At 47.8% G+C, this 18,484-nt stretch overlaps 1 protein-coding gene across 12 annotated transcripts in view; it reads left to right on the top strand.

Moving 5' to 3' along the window:
• The window catches only part of LOC121534223 (inositol polyphosphate-4-phosphatase type I A), a 45,055-nt gene that overhangs the window by 19,923 nt on the left and 6,648 nt on the right, over nucleotides 1–18,484 (top strand). For 3 of the 12 annotated variants that reach the window (XM_045205654.1, XM_045205649.1, XM_045205650.1), the window contains exons 2-23: nucleotides 4,130–4,382; nucleotides 4,632–4,676; nucleotides 4,787–4,905; nucleotides 6,447–6,563; nucleotides 6,880–6,959; nucleotides 8,194–8,308; nucleotides 8,466–8,556; nucleotides 9,185–9,332; nucleotides 9,507–9,637; nucleotides 9,796–9,900; nucleotides 9,989–10,097; nucleotides 10,827–10,844; nucleotides 11,606–11,792; nucleotides 12,597–12,815; nucleotides 13,125–13,425; nucleotides 13,838–13,870; nucleotides 14,158–14,330; nucleotides 14,996–15,119; nucleotides 15,213–15,480; nucleotides 16,325–16,422; nucleotides 16,793–16,905; nucleotides 17,089–17,243. In XM_045205654.1, coding sequence (XP_045061589.1) covers nucleotides 4,277–4,382; nucleotides 4,632–4,676; nucleotides 4,787–4,905; nucleotides 6,447–6,563; nucleotides 6,880–6,959; nucleotides 8,194–8,308; nucleotides 8,466–8,556; nucleotides 9,185–9,332; nucleotides 9,507–9,637; nucleotides 9,796–9,900; nucleotides 9,989–10,097; nucleotides 10,827–10,844; nucleotides 11,606–11,792; nucleotides 12,597–12,815; nucleotides 13,125–13,425; nucleotides 13,838–13,870; nucleotides 14,158–14,330; nucleotides 14,996–15,119; nucleotides 15,213–15,480; nucleotides 16,325–16,422; nucleotides 16,793–16,905; nucleotides 17,089–17,243 — 2,855 coding nt within the window. In that variant the 5' untranslated portion in view covers nucleotides 4,130–4,276. Of the gene's footprint in view, nucleotides 1–3,731; nucleotides 3,794–4,129; nucleotides 4,383–4,631; nucleotides 4,677–4,786; nucleotides 4,906–6,446; nucleotides 6,564–6,879; nucleotides 6,960–8,193; nucleotides 8,309–8,465; nucleotides 8,557–9,184; nucleotides 9,333–9,506; nucleotides 9,638–9,795; nucleotides 9,901–9,988; nucleotides 10,098–10,826; nucleotides 10,845–11,605; nucleotides 11,793–12,596; nucleotides 12,816–13,124; nucleotides 13,426–13,837; nucleotides 13,871–14,157; nucleotides 14,331–14,995; nucleotides 15,120–15,212; nucleotides 15,481–16,324; nucleotides 16,423–16,792; nucleotides 16,906–17,088; nucleotides 17,244–17,438; nucleotides 18,481–18,484 lie in introns of those variants that run through there. The other 9 variants (XM_045205659.1, XM_045205657.1, XM_045205655.1 and 6 more) reach the window with 7 other exon arrangements.

The raw sequence follows: 18,484 nt of genomic DNA, 5'->3' as shown, positions 1-18,484 counted from the left end.
GTAGACAGAACCGAATGACATTGTCGTATTCAGAGCTTGTTGTTCCTGTCTGCCGGCAGGCTAAAGAACAGTCTGTGTTTACTTCATGTTGTACACTTCCTGCCCAAACAAAGACAAACGCATGCATCCACTGTATCAAAACTCTTATATCTATGAATAATTTAGGGCTCCATGGACAAAAGCCTTACTACACAGTCAGACTCCAGTACACATAGACAGACACACACTGAGGGACAGACGGACGCGTGTGCACACACACACAAAAATATATAAATACACACACACACAAATAAGCAAATTTGTCAGATGCGGTTGAGAGCACATTGAGCATCAGAGGGATAGAGGCAGTGCCCTCAGGGGATGCTGCTGGAGCAGAGTAATGATATCTAACTGCATGTTCACAGACACGTGCCTCTCTCTCTCTCTCTCTCTCTCTCTCTCTCTCTCTCTCTCTCTCTCTCTCTCTCGCTCTCTCTCTCTCTCTCTCTCTCTCTCTCCCTCCCTCTCTCTCTCTGCCTCTCTCTCTCTCTCTCTCTCTCTCTCTCTCTCTCTGCCCTCTCTCTCTCTCTCTCTCTCTCTCTCCCTCCCTTCTCTCTCTCTCTCTCTCTCTCTGCCTCTCTCTCTTCTCTCAATTCAATTTCAATTCAATTTAAGGGCTTTATTGGCATGGGAAACGTGTGTTAACATTGCCAAAGCAAGTGAAGTAGATAGTAAACAAAAGTGAAATAAACAATAAATATTAACAGTAAACATTACACTCAGAAGTTTCAAAAGAATAAAGACATTTCAAATGTCATATTATGTATATACAGGTAAAAGTCAGTAAATTAGAATATTTTGAAAAACTTGATTTATTTCAGTAATTGCATTCAAAAGGTGTAACTTGTACATTATATTTATTCATTGCACACAGACTGATGCATTCAAATGTTTATTTCATTTAATTTTGATGATTTGAAGTGGCAACAAATGAAAATCCAAAATTCCGTGTGTCACAAAATTAGAATATTGTGTAAGGGTTACATTTTGAAGACACCTGGTGCCACAAACTAATCAGCTGATTAACTCAAAACACCTGCAAAGGGCTTTAAATGGTCTCTCAGTCCAGTTCTGAAGCCTACACAAACATGGGGAAGACTTCAGATTTGACAGCTGTCCAAAAGGCGACCATCGACACATTGCACAAGGAGGGAAAGACACAAAAGGTTATTGCAGAAGAGGCTGGCTGTTCTCAGAGCTCTGTGTCCAAACACATTAATAGAGAGGCAAAGGGAAGGAAAAACTGTGGTCAGAAAAAAGTGTACAAGCGATAGGGATCACCGCGCCCTAGTCAAGATTGTGAAAAAAACCCATTCAAAAATGTGGGGGAGATTCACAAGGAGTGGACAGCTGCTGGAGTCAGGGCTTCAAGATCCACCACCAAGAGACGCTTGAAAGACATGGGTTTCAACTGCCACATACCTCGTGTCAAGCCACTGTTGACCAAGAAACAGCGCGAAAAGCGTCTCACCTGGGCTAAGGAAAAAAAGAGCTGGACTGCTGCTGAGTGGTCTAAAGTCATGTTTTCTGACGAAAGCAAATTTTGCATTTCCTTTGGAAATCGAGGTCCCAGAGTCTGGAGGAAGACAGGAGAGGCACAGGATCCACGTTGCCTGAAGTCTAGTGTAAAGTTTCCACCATCAGTGATGGTTTGGGGTGCCATGTCATCTGCTGGTGTCGGTCCACTCTGTTTCCTGAGATCCAGGGTCAACGCAGCCGTCTACCAGCAAGTTTTAGAGCACTTCATGCTTCCTGCTGCTGACCTGCTCTATGGAGATGGAGATTTCAGGTTCCAACAGGACTTGGCGCCTGCACACAGCGCAAAATCTACCCGTGCCTGGTTTACGGACCATGGTATTTCTGTTCTAAATTGGCCAGCCAACTCCCCTGACCTTAGCCCCATAGAAAATCTGTGGGGTATTGTGAAAAGGAAGATGCAGAATGCCAGACCCAACAACGCAGAAGAGTTGAAGGCCACTATCAGAGCAACCTGGGCTCTCATAACACCTGAGCAGTGCCAGAAACTCATCGACTCCATGCCACGCCGCATTAATGCAGTAATTGAGGCAAAAGGAGCTCCAACCAAGTATTGAGTATTGTACATGCTCATATTTTTCATTTTCATACTTTTCAGTTGGCCAACATTTCTAAAAATCCCTTTTTGTATTAGCCTTAAGTAATATTCTAATTTTGTGACACACGGAATTTTGGATTTTCATTTGTTGCCACTTCAAATCATCAAAATTAAATGAAATAAACATTTGAATGCATCAGTCTGTGTGCAATGAATAAATATAATGTACAAGTTACACCTTTTGAATGCAATTACTGAAATAAATCAAGTTTTTCAAAATATTCTAATTTACTGACTTTTACCTGTATACAGTGTTGTAACAATGTGCAAATAGTTAAAGTACAAATGGGAAAATAAATAAACATAAATATGGGTTGTATTTACAATGGTGTTTGTTCTTCACTGGTTGCCCTTTTCTTGTGGCAACAGGTCACAAATCTTGCAGCTGTGATGGCACACTGTGGTTTTTCACCCAGTAGAGAAGGGAGTTTATCAAAATTGGGTTTGTTTTCGAATTCTTTGTGGATCGCTGTAATCTGAGGGAAATATGTGTCTCTAATATGGTCATACATTTGGCAGGAGGTTAGGAAGTGCAGCTCAGTTTCCACCTCATTTTGTTGGCAGTGTGCACATAGCCGGTCTTCTCTTGAGAGCCAGGTCTGCCTACGGCGGCCTTTCTCAATAGCAAGGCTATGCTCACTGAGTCTGTACATAGTCAAAGCTTTCCTTAAGTTTGGGTCAGTCACAGTGGTCAGGTATTCTGCCACTGTGTACTCTCTGTTTAGGGCCAAATAGCATTCTAGTTTGCTCTGTTTTTTTGTTTGTTCTTTCCAATGTGTCAAGCAATTCTCTTTTTTGTTTTCTCATGATTTGGTTGGGTCTAGTTGTGTTGTTGTTGTTGTTGTTGTTGTCCTGGGGCTGTGTGGGGTCTGTTTGTGTTTGTGAACATAGCCCCAGGACAAGCTTACTTAGGGGACTCTTCTCCAAGTTCATCTCTCTGTAGGTGATGGCTTTGTTATGGAAGGTTTGGGAATCGCTTCCTTTTAAGTGGTTATAGAATTTAACGGCTCTTTTCTGGATTTTGATAATTAGCGGGTATTGGCCTAATTCTGCTCTGCATGCATTATTTGGTGTTTTACGTTGTACACGGAGGATGTTTTTGCAGAATTCTGCATGCAGAGTCTCAATTTGGTGTTTGTCCCATTTTGTGAATTCTTGGTTGGTGAGCGGACCCCAGACCTCAGAACCATAAAGGGCAATGGGTTCTATAACTGATTCAAGTATTTTTAGCCAGATCCTAATTGGTATGTCAAATTTTATGTTCCTTTTGATGGCATAGAAGGCCCTTCTTGCCTTGTCTCTCAGATCGTTCACAGCTTTGTCTCTCTCTCTCTCTCTGCCTCTCTCTCTCTCTCATCTCCCTCCCTCTGCCTCTCTCTCTCTCTCTCTCTCTCTCTCTCTCTCTCTCTCTCTCTCTCTCTCTCTCTCTCTCTCTCTCTCTCTCTCTCTCTCTCTCTCTCTCTCTCTCTCTTCTTCCCTCTGCCTCTCTCCCTGTCACTCCATCCGTGTCTCTCTATATATTTCTGTCCATCCCTGTCTCTCCTTGCATGTGGACCAGCCTCTCCTCTGGGAGTCCAGCCACCTCCACAGCCCACAGCGCTCCTGCACCAAAAGCGAAATGTGAGCGGAGAAGGGTGAGGGTGAAGGGGAGGTGCGGAGAGGGTGAAGGGGAGGTGCGGAGAGGGTGAAGGGGAGGTGCGGAGAGGGTGAGAAGGGGAGGTGCGGAGAGGGTGAGAAGGGGAGGTGCGGAGAGGGTGAGAAGGGGAGGTGCGGAGAGGGTGAGAAGGGGAGGTGCGGAGAGGGTGAAGGGGAGGTGCGGAGAGGGAAAAGAGAGAGATAAACAATGGTCAGAGTGGGGATGTGAAAGGACGTATAATTGGTGTGGTCCCTTATGTTTATCATTGTCTCTCTCTCCCTCTCTCTTTCTCCCTCCCTCTCTCCCTCCTTCTCTCTCAGCTCGTAGAGGAAGGCCCAGGCGGGGCCGTGGAGTGGCTCAGTACAAGGGTGTGTGTGTGTGTGTGTGTGTGTGTGTGAGGGTGTGTGTTCTCACCACCACCACCCCGTGCCTCTCCTCCCCCCCTGGAGAAGGCTAGCAGAATCAGGATGTCGGAGGCTAGAGAGCGTAGCCCCCGTCACCAGAGGCCCTGGTCAGTGTACCGGGCCAACACCTTTGACCTCTCCTCTGAGATGATCGGCCTGGCGCTCGCAGGTGAGAATGGGAAAGGGTTGCTTGTTGTGGGTTGGTCACAGACAATATCAAGGAAACAAACAATATGAGAGACCATGTGATGAACAATTGGTAATGGAATTACATCCTGTCTTGTACACATCCTGTCTATCCAGTCTGTATATCATGGTACACCGACACATGTTTTTATCACTTTTGTCCTTTCATTTCCGCCAACTGAATTAGTGGAAAATGACTTGTATGAGTTAATGCTACTTTTCTGTTTTGTAGGGAACAGCCAGGATCCAGATGAGCCTGTTCTAGAGTTCAGTGTGGGTGAGTACAGTAAATTAACTTCAATTAACTTCTATAGGAATTTGTCTTGCATTTATTGTTCCACGCGTTCCAACGTGCTGTGTGTCCCTCCCTCCCTCCCCCCTCCCCAGCCTGTAATGAGTTGGTGACCCCAGCTCTGGAGCGGAAACCCAACAGCTTTGTGGCAGTGAGCTGCACCACCCCTCCCCAGGCCTTCTGGACCAAACACGCCCAGACTGAGATCATCGAGGTGAGACAGACCATCATCCCACTGTTCCCTACTGCCATCATCCCACTGTTCCCTACTGCCGTCATCCCTCTGTCCCTACTGCCGTCATCCCTCTGTTCCCTACTGCCGTCATCCCACTGTTCCCTACTGCCGTCATCCCACTGTCCCTACTGCCGTCATCCCTCTGTCCCCTACTGCCGTCATCCCACTGTTCCCTACTGCCGTCATCCCACTGTCCCCTACTGCCATCATCCCACTGTTCCCTACTGCCATCATCCCACTGTTCCCTACTGCCGTGATCCCTCTGTTCCCTACTGCCGTGATCCCTCTGTTCCCTACTGCCGTCATCCCTCTGTTCCCTACTGCCGTCATCCCTCTGTTCCCTACTGCCGTCATCCCTCTGTTCCCTACTGCCGTCATCCCTCTGTTCCCTACTGCCGTCATCCCTCTGTTCCCTACTGCCCGTCATCCCTCTGTTCCCTACTACTGTCATCCCTCTGTTCCCTACTGCCTGTCATCCCTCTGTTCCCTACTGCCTGTCATCCCTCTGTTCCCTACTACTGTCATCCCTCTGTTCCCTACTGCCTGTCATCCCTCTGTTCCCTACTGCCTGTCATCCCTCTGTTCCCTACTGCCTGTCATCCCTCTGTTCCCTACTGCCGTCATCCCTCTGTTCCCTACTGCCGTCATCCCTCTGTTCCCTACTGCCTGTCATCCCTCTGTTCCCTACTGCCTGTCATCCCTCTGTTCCCTACTGCCTGTCATCCCTCTGTTCCCTACTGCCTGTCATCCCTCTGTTCCCTACTGCCTGTCATCCCTCTGTTCCCTACTGCCTGTCATCCCTCTGTTCCCTACTGCCTGTCATCCCTCTGTTCCCTACTGCCTGTCATCCCTCTGTTCCCTACTGCCTGTCATCCCTCTGTTCCCTACTGCCTGTCATCCCTCTGTTCCCTACTGCCGGTCATCCCTCTGTTCCCTACTGCCGTCATCCCTCTGTTCCCTACTGCCGTCATCCCTCTGTTCCCTACTGCCGTCATCCCTCTGTTCCCTACTGCCGTCATCCCTCTGTTCCCTACTGCCGTCATCCCTCTGTACCCTACTGCCGTCATCCCTCTGTTCCCTACTGCCGTCTGCTACACTGCACTGTTGTGTTCCTATATGATTGTAGAATGTTGTTATCCAAAATGTTTCTGGATGTGTACAGTATGGATGAAGCAAGATGAGAGAGCACTGCTCCCTGGGCGGCAGGTAGCCTAGCGGTTCGAGGTTTGAGCCAGGAACCGAAAGGTCGTTGGTTCGAATACACGAGCGAGCCGACAAGGTGAAAAATCTGTCTGTGCCTTTGAGCAAGGCACTTAACCTTAATTTGCTCCAGGGGCGCCGTACTACTATTGCTGACCGTATAAAACAACACCATTTTCTGCAGCTATCCGGTGTATGTGACAGTAAAACATTATTTAAGAATGTTGTTATCCAATATCTTTCTGGATGTGTACAGTTTGGATGAAACAGCAGTGAGAGCTTTATGGATTGTTTGATTGATTGATTGTTTCCCCCTACAGGGCACCAATAACCCTATATTCCTGAGCAGCATAGCCTTCTTCCAGGACTCTCTGATCAACCAGCAGACGCAGGTCAAGCTGTCTGTGTACGACGTCAAGGACCGCTCTCAGGGCACGGTGAGTAGAATGCTATTAGATAAGATGACATTGAAACACCAAGTAATATGTCAGGGTCCCATCGGATAATAAGCTACTACCACTAGTAGGTCAGTCCCATTCCTCTCATCACCTCCCTTCCCTCACCATCGACCTAGGGAGTGTTGTTATCGTAGATGTCTGTCTCTGTCTCCTTCTCCTTTCTTTCTCTCTCTCTCTCCCTCACTCTTTCCCTCCCTTATTCTCTCCCTCTCTCGTTCTCTCTCTTTCTCCCTGTCCCTGTCTCTCTTTCTTTCTCTCTTTTATTCTCTCGCTTTCTCTCTCTCTCCTGACCTAGATGTATTTATTGGGCTCAGCTCTGTTTCCTGTGAAGGAGCTGCTGCAGGAGAAGAACCACAGGTTACACCTGACCCTGAGGTATGAGAGACAGACAGGTTACACCTGACCCTGAGGTATGAGAGACAGACAGGTTACACCTGACCCTGAGGTATGAGAGACAGACAGGTTACACCTGACCCTGAGGTATGAGAGACAGACAGGTTACACCTGACCCTGAGGTATGAGAGACAGACAGGTTACACCTGACCCTGAGGTATGAGAGACAGACAGGTTACACCTGACCCTGAGGTATGAGAGACAGACAGGTTACACCTGACCCTGAGGTATGAGAGACAGACAGGTTACACCTGACCCTGAGGTATGAGAGACAGACAGGTTACACCTGACCCTGAGGTATGAGAGACAGACAGGTTACACCTGACCCTGAGGTATGAGAGACAGACAGGTTACACCTGACCCTGAGATATGAGAGACAGACAGGTTACACCTGACCCTGAGGTATGAGAGACAGACAGGTTACACCTGACCCTGAGGTATGAGAGACAGACAGGTTACACCTGACCCTGAGGTATGAGAGACAGACAGGTTACACCTGACCCTGAGGTATGAGAGACAGACAGGTTACACCTGACCCTGAGGTATGAGAGACATACAGTCACGTCTACCATAAACACCTCTGATCAGTCACAGCAATGGAATTGAATCAGACAGGTTTCGTACGTCAATATGATTATAATTATCTTCATATGCCATGCCTTTGGTAAGGTGGCAGGTAGCCTAGCGGTTAGAGCGCTGTGCCAGTAACCCGAAAGGTCGCTAGTTCGAATCCCCGAGCCGACAAGGTAAAACAAAATCTATGTGCCCTTGAGCAAGGCACTTAACCCTAATTGCTCCAGGGTTGCTGTTGTATCGGGTGTATCCTGCTTGCTGCCAATGTTCACTAATCTTGTTTAATTCTTTAGTTATCAATGGCTGACCCTGGCCGTGACCCCACTCTCTGAGGGTGTCTCAGGGGGAGTTGGGATATGCAACAACAACAAAAACATTTCCAATTCACACATGCGTTTAATACAAACTTGTACATGTGTGAAATAGGACAAATATAAGCACCTAAATTATTATTATAACAGACAAGAGGATGCTTAAATGTATGGATCCATAGTCATGTAAATGTAAGGCCTATACATTTTTCAGATAGATATTTTGGTCTGTCATATAGTTTGATCGTTGCTGCTGTTTGTCCATTGACTGTAGATTGTGATGCTGGGGGATGCAGTTGACAGCCCTATTGATGTGTGTTATTGATGAACAGATCAGCAGAGAACAAGCAGGTGGGGAACATTACCATCATCGCCTGGCAGATAGAGGAGAAGAGGGACCAGAGGACACTGCCTGTTGCCAGGTTACCAGACACCATCAACGGCAGGGTGAGCTTCCGAGACGTCCGCCGGATCCCTACCGCTGACACCAAATGTCAGACACCTGTGACCTGTGAGACCGTGGCCAGGGTTAGGTGTGTGTGTGTGTGTGTGTGTGTGTGTGTGCATCCTGCATGTGTGACTCTTCTATTCCCGTGTGCCACAGACCGTGCTTCCGGTGGATGAGAGCCTGACAGAATCCATGGGCGTCAGAGCCAAATATGCATCTTTATGCAAAGATACCCTGCTGAGATCAGGTAGGATGGTACTGCTGGGTCGTTTCCCATTATCTCAGCCCACTGACACCACCTCTACCAAAGCCCACTAGAAAAGTCTGTTTCCCCACTGAGCCGCTTTGTAAGCAGGCGCCAATATTTCATAAGTGTCACCTGAGACAAATGCAGTTAGGTATCATTCTCAGTAACATTTCACCTAATGCGATTGTCTGTTCTAAAAATTATTTTGGCGTCTCTAAATGATTTGAGTGGACGTCCATCCGATCCATTCCTCACGGCTGGATGTTAGCAGGTTTTACTGAGAAATGTCATTAGCTGTGAGAGATCGTTGCTTTTCTTAGACACCACTCTGACGTGAGTGTGTATATCTGGCCAGACATCTGTATACAATGGAATGGGTTATTGTCCTCTGGGAAGGAAATACTTTTTCACACGCTCCTCTTACACTTTAAATCATCACAGAGACATAATATGACCTTCGAACTATGCAGGTCCTTTATAATGTAATACTCGACTGTGGAGCCAAAGAAATTATTCAGAGATTGTGTTAGATGATGTTGAGCATTTTTCGGGTGTGTGCACGTGTGTATGTGCGTGCATGCATGTGTGTGTATGTGCATGCATGCGTGTGTGTGTGTGTCTCTTGCAGTGTTTGGAGGCACCATGTCCAGGATGTACCGTTTCCCCACCACGGACGGTAACCACCTGCGGGTGCTAGAGCAGATGGCTGAAAGTGTGTTGTCTCTCAACATCCCCAGACAGTATGTCAAACTGCTGCTGGAGGAGGACGCTGTCAGGTACACTACTACACTACACACACACACACACACACACACACACACACACACACACACACATAAACACACACACATGCACATTTATGACCGTGTCCAGAGATTTTTTAATTGAGAGTGCATTAATAAAATATCACCTAATGCCTAAGTTGCCGAAGTGTGTGTGTGTGTGTTCAGGGTTTGTGAGCTGGAGGAGCTGGGGGAGTTGTCACCATGCTGGGAGAACCTACGGCGACAGATAGTCACTCAGTACCAGACCATCATCCTCACCTACCAGGAGACTCTCTCTGACCTCACCAACTACAAGGGTTAGTACTGTACACACACACACACACACCACCACTACAAGTAACACACTCACTAACTTACTTCAGCCTCAGATAACTATGTCTAAGGTGCTTGGTTTGTTGTGGTTTAACATGATAATCCTACTCTGTCTTTCCCTTTTCTCTGGTCTTTCTTCCAGGTCCGTCGTTCAAAGCCAGTAACCTGAAGGCAGAGAGGAAGCTGGAGTTTATACCCACCAACCTTCATGTCCAGAGGATGAGGGTGCAGGATGAGTCTGGTTTTGGTGAGCTGAGCCCCATTCCCCGTTTTCCCTCCTGGCTGTTCATGCAGCTCCCCACTTTGGCCTTAATAGTTGTATTATGTTCCCCCAGACCACACGTATGACGTGGTGACCATCGGGGCTCCCGCCGCCCACTGCCAGGGCTTCAAGAACAGCGGCCTACGCAAACAAATCACCAAGTTCGAGGAGGCCAAGAAACAGTGAGTACAGAACCTCACAAAGAGGTGGAACCCAGGTGGGACTAGTGTAGAACCTTGGTTAGAATTTTGTATCGGGCATATCCTTCTTGCTGCCAATGCTCACTAATCTTATCACATTTTTCAGCTAACAACCCTACTGACTGACTGATTAGCTGGCTGTGTATAGGCTTGACTTTTTAAGTCTTTGTTTGTTTTTAACTGACACATTTCTAATTAAGTGAATCCTAAGTCTGCTTTTGCTAGAGAAACACCCTTGTACCTCACCCCATCCCTTTTTTAAATGGTATTGGAAAGTTTAACTATATCTAAATATGTTTACAGTGTCTTAACAGGTTTAACCATAAAGCAGAATGGATAACAGCATTAAACACAAACCACTGCTTTCGTCTAAACATTAACGTCATTATATAGTTGAGAATCACATCTTGAGAATGATATTATTTATGTGGTTAATGAATGATAACCCAGAACATACTGTCAAATGCAATGCCTCATTTATCAAATCCATGTACGTCTCTTTTCCCTTGTTCTTGTGCCTGTGCTACTGCATGGTCTGTATTTTGATGGCCGACTTTCTATCTGTTTGTGTTGTCATTTTCTCATTGTACACTACATGATATGCTGCTTTTAGCCTTGGCATTTCCCTATGATTATATTATATATTTCTAAGATGATTTTCCGTTTTCTGGCTTTTTAATTTTTCCAATTGCATCTTTATTTTCTAATCAGCGTTTATGAGGAAGAATGGTGAGTTCCTATGTATTCAGATTCTTTTCTTTAGTCGTTTTATTCTCCCCACTATTTGTTTGGTTCTTTCTGCACGGAAATAATTGTTTGTTTGCTGTCACTGAGTTTGTTGTTTAGCTGTAAGGCTGTCAGTCACCTGCCTGTGTTTCACCACTGTTAGTATGCGTCCACAATGGGCGTCTGTGAGTACCATTGTAAGCTACTGTATATTGATAGAGGGTGATCTACAGTAGAGTGCTTGCTATGGGTTTTCAGAGCCATAGAACCACAGAGTTTGACAGATCCATAACAATAGCATTGTACATTCTACATCTTAAACAGAGTCTGCTGTGGTTCTATGGTGTCTAGATAGTGTTGTCTGTGTTCCAGGTGAGGAACAGGCTTGTGCATGCAGATGTGGATGCTCAGCTCAGTCCCCGACCTGCAGAGTAGAATATTCTAACAGAGTTGAATTATTCAGATATGTATATAATGCAGCTACCTGTGTAATCTGTCAAGCAGTGTGAGAGAACGTTGCAGAAGTACAATCTCCTTCAGTTCCCAGAATGCAGTGCCCATTCAGTCTCACTTTCCTGTGTGTGCTCTTACCATCTTTGTCTACACGTCTGTGCGTGTGTCTGTGCGTGTGTCTGTGTGTGCGTGTGTGTGTGTCTGTGTGTCTCTAGTGTGTCCCTGTATTTACTGTATGTGTGTGTCTATATCTGTGTGTCTCAGGGTAAATGCTGTGTTCTCTTAACACCCCACCCTGTCCGTCCCTGCAGCAGTGCCCTGTCCAGCTGCCAGTCCATAGTGTACATCCCCCAGGACATCGTCCGGGCCAAGGAGATCATCTCCCACATCAACACCCTGAAGACCCAGGTCAGCTACTACGCTGAGAGGCTGTCCCGCGCCGCCAAGGACCGCTCTGCCAACGGTCTGGAGAGGACCCTTACCATCCTGGCTGATAAGGTGAGGGAGAGCCTCTAGCCTGGTACCAGGTCTGTTGGTGAGGGAGAGTCCCTAGCCTGGTACCAGGTCTGTTGGTGAGGGAGAGTCCCTAGTCTGGTACCAGGTCTGTTGGTGAGGGAGAGTCCCTAGTCTGGTACCAGGTCTGTTGGTGAGGGAGAGTCTCTAGTCTGGTACCAGGTCTGTTGGTGAGGGAGAGTCTCTAGCCTGGTACCAGGTCTGTTTGTGAGGGAGAGCCTCTAGCCTGGTACCAGGTCTGTTGGTGAGGGAGAGTCTCTAGCCTGGTACCAGGTCTGTTGGTGAGGGAGAGCCTCTAGCCTGGTACCAGGTCTGTTGGTGAGGGAGAGTCTCTAGCCTGGTACCAGGTCTGTTGGTGAGGGAGAGTCTCTAGCCTGGTACCAGGTCTGTTGGTGAGGGAGAGTATCTAGCCTGGTACCAGGTCTGTTGGTGAGGGAGAGTCTCTAGCCTGGTACCAGGTCTGTTGGTGAGGGAGAGTATCTAGCCTGGTACCAGGTCTGTTGGTGAGGGAGAGTCCCTAGCCTGGTACCAGGTCTGTTGGTGAGGGAGAGTCTCTAGCCTGGTACCAGGTCTGTTGGTGAGGGAGAGTCCCTAGCCTGGTACCAGGTCTGTTGGTGCTATTTTGCCTACGTTTGTGCAGTGTGTATTTTGTCTTCAGTCACCAACACAGAGATCGATAGATTATTTGACCAATTTAATTTGTCATCATGTGGACGGAAGACAATACAGAACGGCCTCTCTTGCTTGGCTCAATTCCCGCTGTGTGGTTCCTATGACCTTTACCCTCAGACTCGCCAGCTGGTGACGGAGTGCGACTGCAAGCTGCTGGCCTCAGCCATCCAGGCACTGAACGCTGCGCGCCCCGAGTACATCGCCTCCAAGGCGTCTCCCACCGCCGACGCCGCCGATCAAGTAGTCCTGCGCAACGACCAGGACACGCTGCTGGCCAAGTGGAGCGTATGCAACAGCCGCTCCTCGCTGCACGACGACTGGCACGAGGAGGAGTGGGTAAGGCAAGGGGTCACCAGGGCTCAGGGGTTCACAGGTCAACTCCAGTTTAGCCTTCGTGGTTTAGGAGCACTTAAATACAGTTACAGTATGTAAGGAAGAAAGCAGTGTGTTTACTGAGGGATTTGTTGTGATTGATGTGGGGTGTGGTTTAGTATGTTGGTCCATCAGATGTCTTGACTGAAACGATATCTTTTGTTTATTCTCTTCTCTTCTCTCCTCCCCCATCTCCTCTCTTCCACTCTTCTATCCCTTCTTCACTGTTCTTCTCTTTTCTTGTCCTCCTCCCCTCTGCACTCCCTCCCCCAGGAGAAGGTGTGGCTAAACGTAGACAAGAGTCTGGAGTGCATCATCCAGCGGGTGGACAAGCTCCTTCAGAAGGACCGTCTGCCTAACGACAGCAGCAAGGGGGACACTACCCCAGGCGACCAGCAGGGCGGCAGCAGTAAGAAAGGTAACCAGAGTACCAGGGCATTCTGGATCAACCCCGACTGCATGACCCAGGAGGAGCCTTCATCACCACCATCCTCACCATCATCATCCTCCCTCCTGCCTGCTCTCACCCTGAGTCTGACTCATGCATGCCCACCCAGCCCTGACAAAAACCCATGTAGGTTTCTTTCCTTCTTTACCTTTCTTTCTTTCTTTCTTTCTTTCACTTCACTTGCTTTTTTGCTTTGTCATGCACATTGTCCTATCATCCCACTGCTATCATATTCATCATATCTCAACTTATTAGAATGGGCCTAACTTGTTTTTGTGCAATATTGTTTTCTTAGACATTCTGAAGATGTATATTTCCTATTTGTGAATGGTTCAGTTTGCTCTGTGTTAGGTAGGTCTGTCAGTGTTCATGTTGTATTCTGGGGGCCAGCCAAAGTCCCATTGCTGTGGCCTTCTATGTGCCAGCTCAGCTCAGCCTATGTACTGTAGCCAGCTAGCTTATTATGTGCTTATTGTACTGTACTGTGTGTGCTATCTGCCATGTTGCTGATGGCATGTGGCACCTCCACCCCTTCCAGATGGCAGCCCCAGTGGCGAGGAGGCTTTCCCAGGTAAGAGCTCTGTCCTCTCCCCTGCTTCTGTCCCCTGTCTCTCTGACTGCTTCTAGCTGCAGCCCAGCTCAGTGCTACGGCTTCTTCTAGCTCTATATATCACAGTCTGTATGACATCTCTGTTTGTTTCTAGTACCTTATCAGAGATGAAGGACATCAAGTCAAATGTGTTGTCACATGTTATTCTCATATTATATGAAGGAGTTACAGCAGCAGTTTAAGGGTCTCTTAGGATGATTTCAATGCAGAAGGGTACATAGTTTATGTTGTGTGTGTGTCTGCCCCAGGGGAGTGGAGCGAGGCGCTGTACCCTCTCCTCACCACGCTGACAGAGTGTGTGGCTATGATGAGTGACAAGGCTAAGAAGTCCATGGTGTTCCTATTGATGCAGGACAGCGCTCCTACCATCGCCATGGACCTCTCCCTGCAGTACAGACGAGACGTGGTCTTCTGCCAGACGGTCAGCACAGTACACATACTGACCTGTGCACACACACACACACACACACACACACACACACATACAAGTAGTGAGGTAGAATAATGTGTGTAAATAAAAATGTATGTGACGTTAAAGTGAATGTTGAGTGTTAATATACACGGAGTATACCAAAATTAGGAACTTCCTAATATTGAAGGGTACATAGTTTATGCATGGACTCTACATGGTGTCAAAAGTGTTCCACAGGGATGCTGGCCCATGTTGACTCCAATGCTTCCCACAGTTGTCAAGTTGGCTGGATGTCCTTTGGGCGGTGGACCATTCTTGATACACAAGGGAAACTGTTGAGCGTGAAAACCCAGCAGCGTTGCAGTTCTTGACACAAACCGGTGCGCCTGGCACCTACTACCATACCACGTTCAAAGGCACTTGAATATTTTGTCTTGCCCATTCACTCTCTGAATGGCACACATACACAATCCATGTCTGAATTGTCTCAAGGCTTAAAAATCTTTCTTTAACCTGTCTCCTCCCCTTCATCTACACTGATTGAAGTGGATTTAACAAGTGACATCAATAAGGGATCATAGCTTTCACCTGGATTCACCTGGTCAGTGTCATGGAAAGAGCAGGTGTTCCTAATGTTTTGTATACTCAGTGTTAATGTTAATATCTGTCTCCAGCTCACTGCTCTCATCTGTGGCTTCATCATCAAGCTGAGGAACTGTCTCCGTGACGATGGCTTCCTAAGGCAGCTCTACACCATCGGCCTGCTGGCCCAGTTTGAGTCTCTGCTCAGCACCTATGGTAAAGTACACATACTCTCCTCTCTCTCACTCACTCACTCACTCACTCACTCACTCACTCACACACACAATTTTGAATGTGTGTGTATTCCAGGTGAGGAGCTGTCCATGTTGGAGGACATGTCGGTTGGCATCATGGACCTACGGAACGTTACCTTCAAGGTGACCCAGGCAACCTCCAGCTCCTCCCCCGACATGCTGCCTGTCATCACCGGCAACCGGGACGGCTTCAACGTCCGCATCCCGTTGCCGGGGACCATGTTTGACGCGTTGCCGCGGGAGATCCAGAACGGCATGCTGCTGCGCGTCCAGCCTGTGCTCTTCAATGTGGGGATCAACGAACAGCAGACGCTGGCAGAGAAGTGAGAGGGGTGAAGGAGTGATGGAGAAGTGAGAGGGGTGAAGGAGTGATGGAGAAGTGAGAGGGGTGAAGGAGTGATGGAGAAGTGAGAGGGGTGAAGGAGTGATGGAGAAGTGAGAGGGGTGAAGGAGTGATGGAGAAGTGAGAGGGGTGAAGGAGTGATGGAGAAGTGAGAGGGGTGAAGGAGTGATAGAGAAGTGAGAGGGGTGAAGGAGTGATGGAGAAGTGAGAGGGGTGAAGGAGTGATGGAGAAGTGAGAGGGGTGAAGGAGTGATGGAGAAGTGAGAGGGGTGAAGGAGTGATGGAGAAGTGAGAGGGGTGAAGGAGTGATGGAGAAGTGAGAGGGGTGAAGGAGTGATGGAGAAGTGAGAGGGGTGAAGGAGTGATAGAGAAGTGAGAGGGGTGAAGGAGTGATAGAGAAGTGAGAGGGGTGAAGGAGTGAGAGAGGGGTGAAGGAGTGATAGAGAAGTGAGAGGGGTGAAGGAGTGATAGAGAAGTGAGAGGGGTGAAGGAGTGATAGAGAAGTGAGAGGGGTGAAGGAGTGAGAGAGGGGTGAAGGAGTGAGAGAGGGGTGAAGGAGTGATAGAGAAGTGAGAGGGGTGAAGGAGTGAGAGAGGGGTGAAGGAGTGATAGAGAAGTGAGAGGGGTGAAGGAGTGAGAGAGGGGTGAAGGAGTGATAGAGAAGCGAGAGGGGTGAAGGAGTGATAGAGAAGTGAGAGGGGTGAAGGAGTGATGGAGAAGTGAGAGGGGTGAAGGAGTGATAGAGAGACAAAGAGGGGTGAAGAGATTGGTGATGTTCCTGTCCCTGTATTGTTGACATGTTTAATGTCTCCTGTTTGTGACAGGTTTGGAGACACGTCTCTGCAGGAGGTCATTAACCTAGAGAGTCTGGCCAGACTCAACTCCTACTATGAACAGTTTAAGGAGGTCCTACCTGAGGACTGTAAGTCACCATAAAGTAAATGTCCCTATATGGTCCTACCTGAGGACTGTAAGTCACCATAAAGTAAATGTCCCTATATGGTCCTACCTGAGGACTGTAAGTCACCATAAAGTAAATGTCCCTATATGGTCCTACCTGAGGACTGTAAGTCACCATAAAGTAAATGTCCCTATATGGTCCTACCTGAGGACTGTAAGTCACCATAAAGTAAATGTCCCTATATGGTCCTACCTGAGGACTGTAAGTCACCATAAAGTAAATGTCCCTATATGGTCCTACCTGAGGACTGTAAGTCACCATAAAGTAAATGTCCCTATATGGAGGATATTGTTAAGATGTAGCCTATAACATCTCCCCCTCCTGGTCTCAGGCCTGCCCAGGTCCCGTTCCCAGACGTGTCTACCAGAGCTTCTGAGGTTCCTGGGACAGAACGTCCACGCCAGGAAGAACAAGAACGTAGACATCCTGTGGCAGGCAGCAGAGGTAGGCAATTTTTTCGATGCAGGGCCATGAATGAATTATTGAAGATGATCCTTTTGGGTCTAGTCCATTTCATTCTGTATGGATGTTACTAATGGGGATCCAGACCAGGCCTAACCACATTTGAAGAATAATTTTGTAGTGGCAGCATGCTGTCTATTATTTCCTGGTATCTCTCCTCCCCAGATCTGTCGTCGTCTGAACGGCGTGCGTTTCACCAGCTGTAAGAGTGCTAAGGACCGCACAGCCATGTCCGTCACCCTGGAGCAGTGTCTGATCCTACAACACGAACACGGCATGGCCCCACAGGTCTTCTCCCAGGCCCTCGACTGCATGCGCAGGTAGGTGTCCATCCCACTGCCTGAACTAAAAATGAAACACACACACACACACACTGCTCGCTCCATATGCTGGGACAGTGCCAACTACAGGGTCTCCTGTCCCCCGTTAAAATATTATAAAGAATACAAGTTATATTTGAATTCTCTGTAATTAGCACTGGTTCCTCATGCATCATCTTTTTTCCTGTTCTCCAGCAGTAACACCTGCTTGTCAGTCTGTCCAGCCAGTTTGCGGAGAATGCTCCCCCATGATGACTGAGCTCGCTTTCCATACCCCCACATCATCCCCCTCTCCTCCAACCCCATCCCCCTGTTCTCTGACACTGCTTGCTGAGAGGACAAGAAGGGTTAGATGAAGTGAAGGAGGGTAGAAGGAACAGAAACCTTGTGTAAGGATGGGATGACTCCCAGAACAGAACAGAAGCTCCTTGTTGTCATAAACAGGACCCTGTAAAGTACAGTAGGTTATGTGAAAGATCTGTTGGGTAGTAATGCAATGCTTTCCTGCAGCTTCCTGCATGGTCTCTCGCTCCTCTCTTCACCTGCCACCTTCCCACTTTTTAAGTGCAAGGCATGCTGGGAAGAGGCACGCTTGTGCTGCATGACTTGAGGCTGGCAGACCTCCCCCTTCTCCTCCTCATCCCGCTATTCAGGAAGTGAATCCAAATTCAATGAATTGACTGAAATGAAATGGATTTGAGCACAAAATCCAGCCCCCCACCCCTCATCAACCCCCCATATCCGTGGTATGAACATGGACAATCATCACTGTCTTCTCTTCTTACCTCTAGATCTTTTCTTTCCTAAAGATGCAGAACATTTCTCTTAATTTTCCTCTCCTCTCTCTCTCTTTGTCTTCCTCTGTTATGACAATGTATTTGTCTCTGATTTCTCATGTTTTGGTTGGAATTATTTCATTTTTCCGTTTTTCATTTTGGGTGTTTCTTATCCTCGTTTGGGATTCGTTTCTGGCTGAATGGGTCTTATTTTCACATTCCATTCCACTGGCTGTGGCCCTAACCCTAATATTATCACACCCCACCTGCACCATCACTGGTATCTCTCTTTGTTATCCATGGCTGATCATGGCCACCACATATCATTCATATCGTGTATTACCGTCTCCTCCACTCTTATTGGCCACTTTATCCCTGTCCCAATGCACGCGTCCATCCATCCATCCATCCATCTATGCCACCTGTACTTTTTGGCCCTGGCTTCTCCTCCCTCCCTCCCCCTCT

Source organism: Coregonus clupeaformis, chromosome 20, assembly GCF_020615455.1.
Source record: "Coregonus clupeaformis isolate EN_2021a chromosome 20, ASM2061545v1, whole genome shotgun sequence".
NCBI lineage: Eukaryota > Metazoa > Chordata > Actinopteri > Salmoniformes > Salmonidae > Coregonus > Coregonus clupeaformis.
The sequence above is the reverse complement of the archived record's forward strand: the minus strand, read 5'-3'. Positions and strand labels throughout refer to the sequence as shown.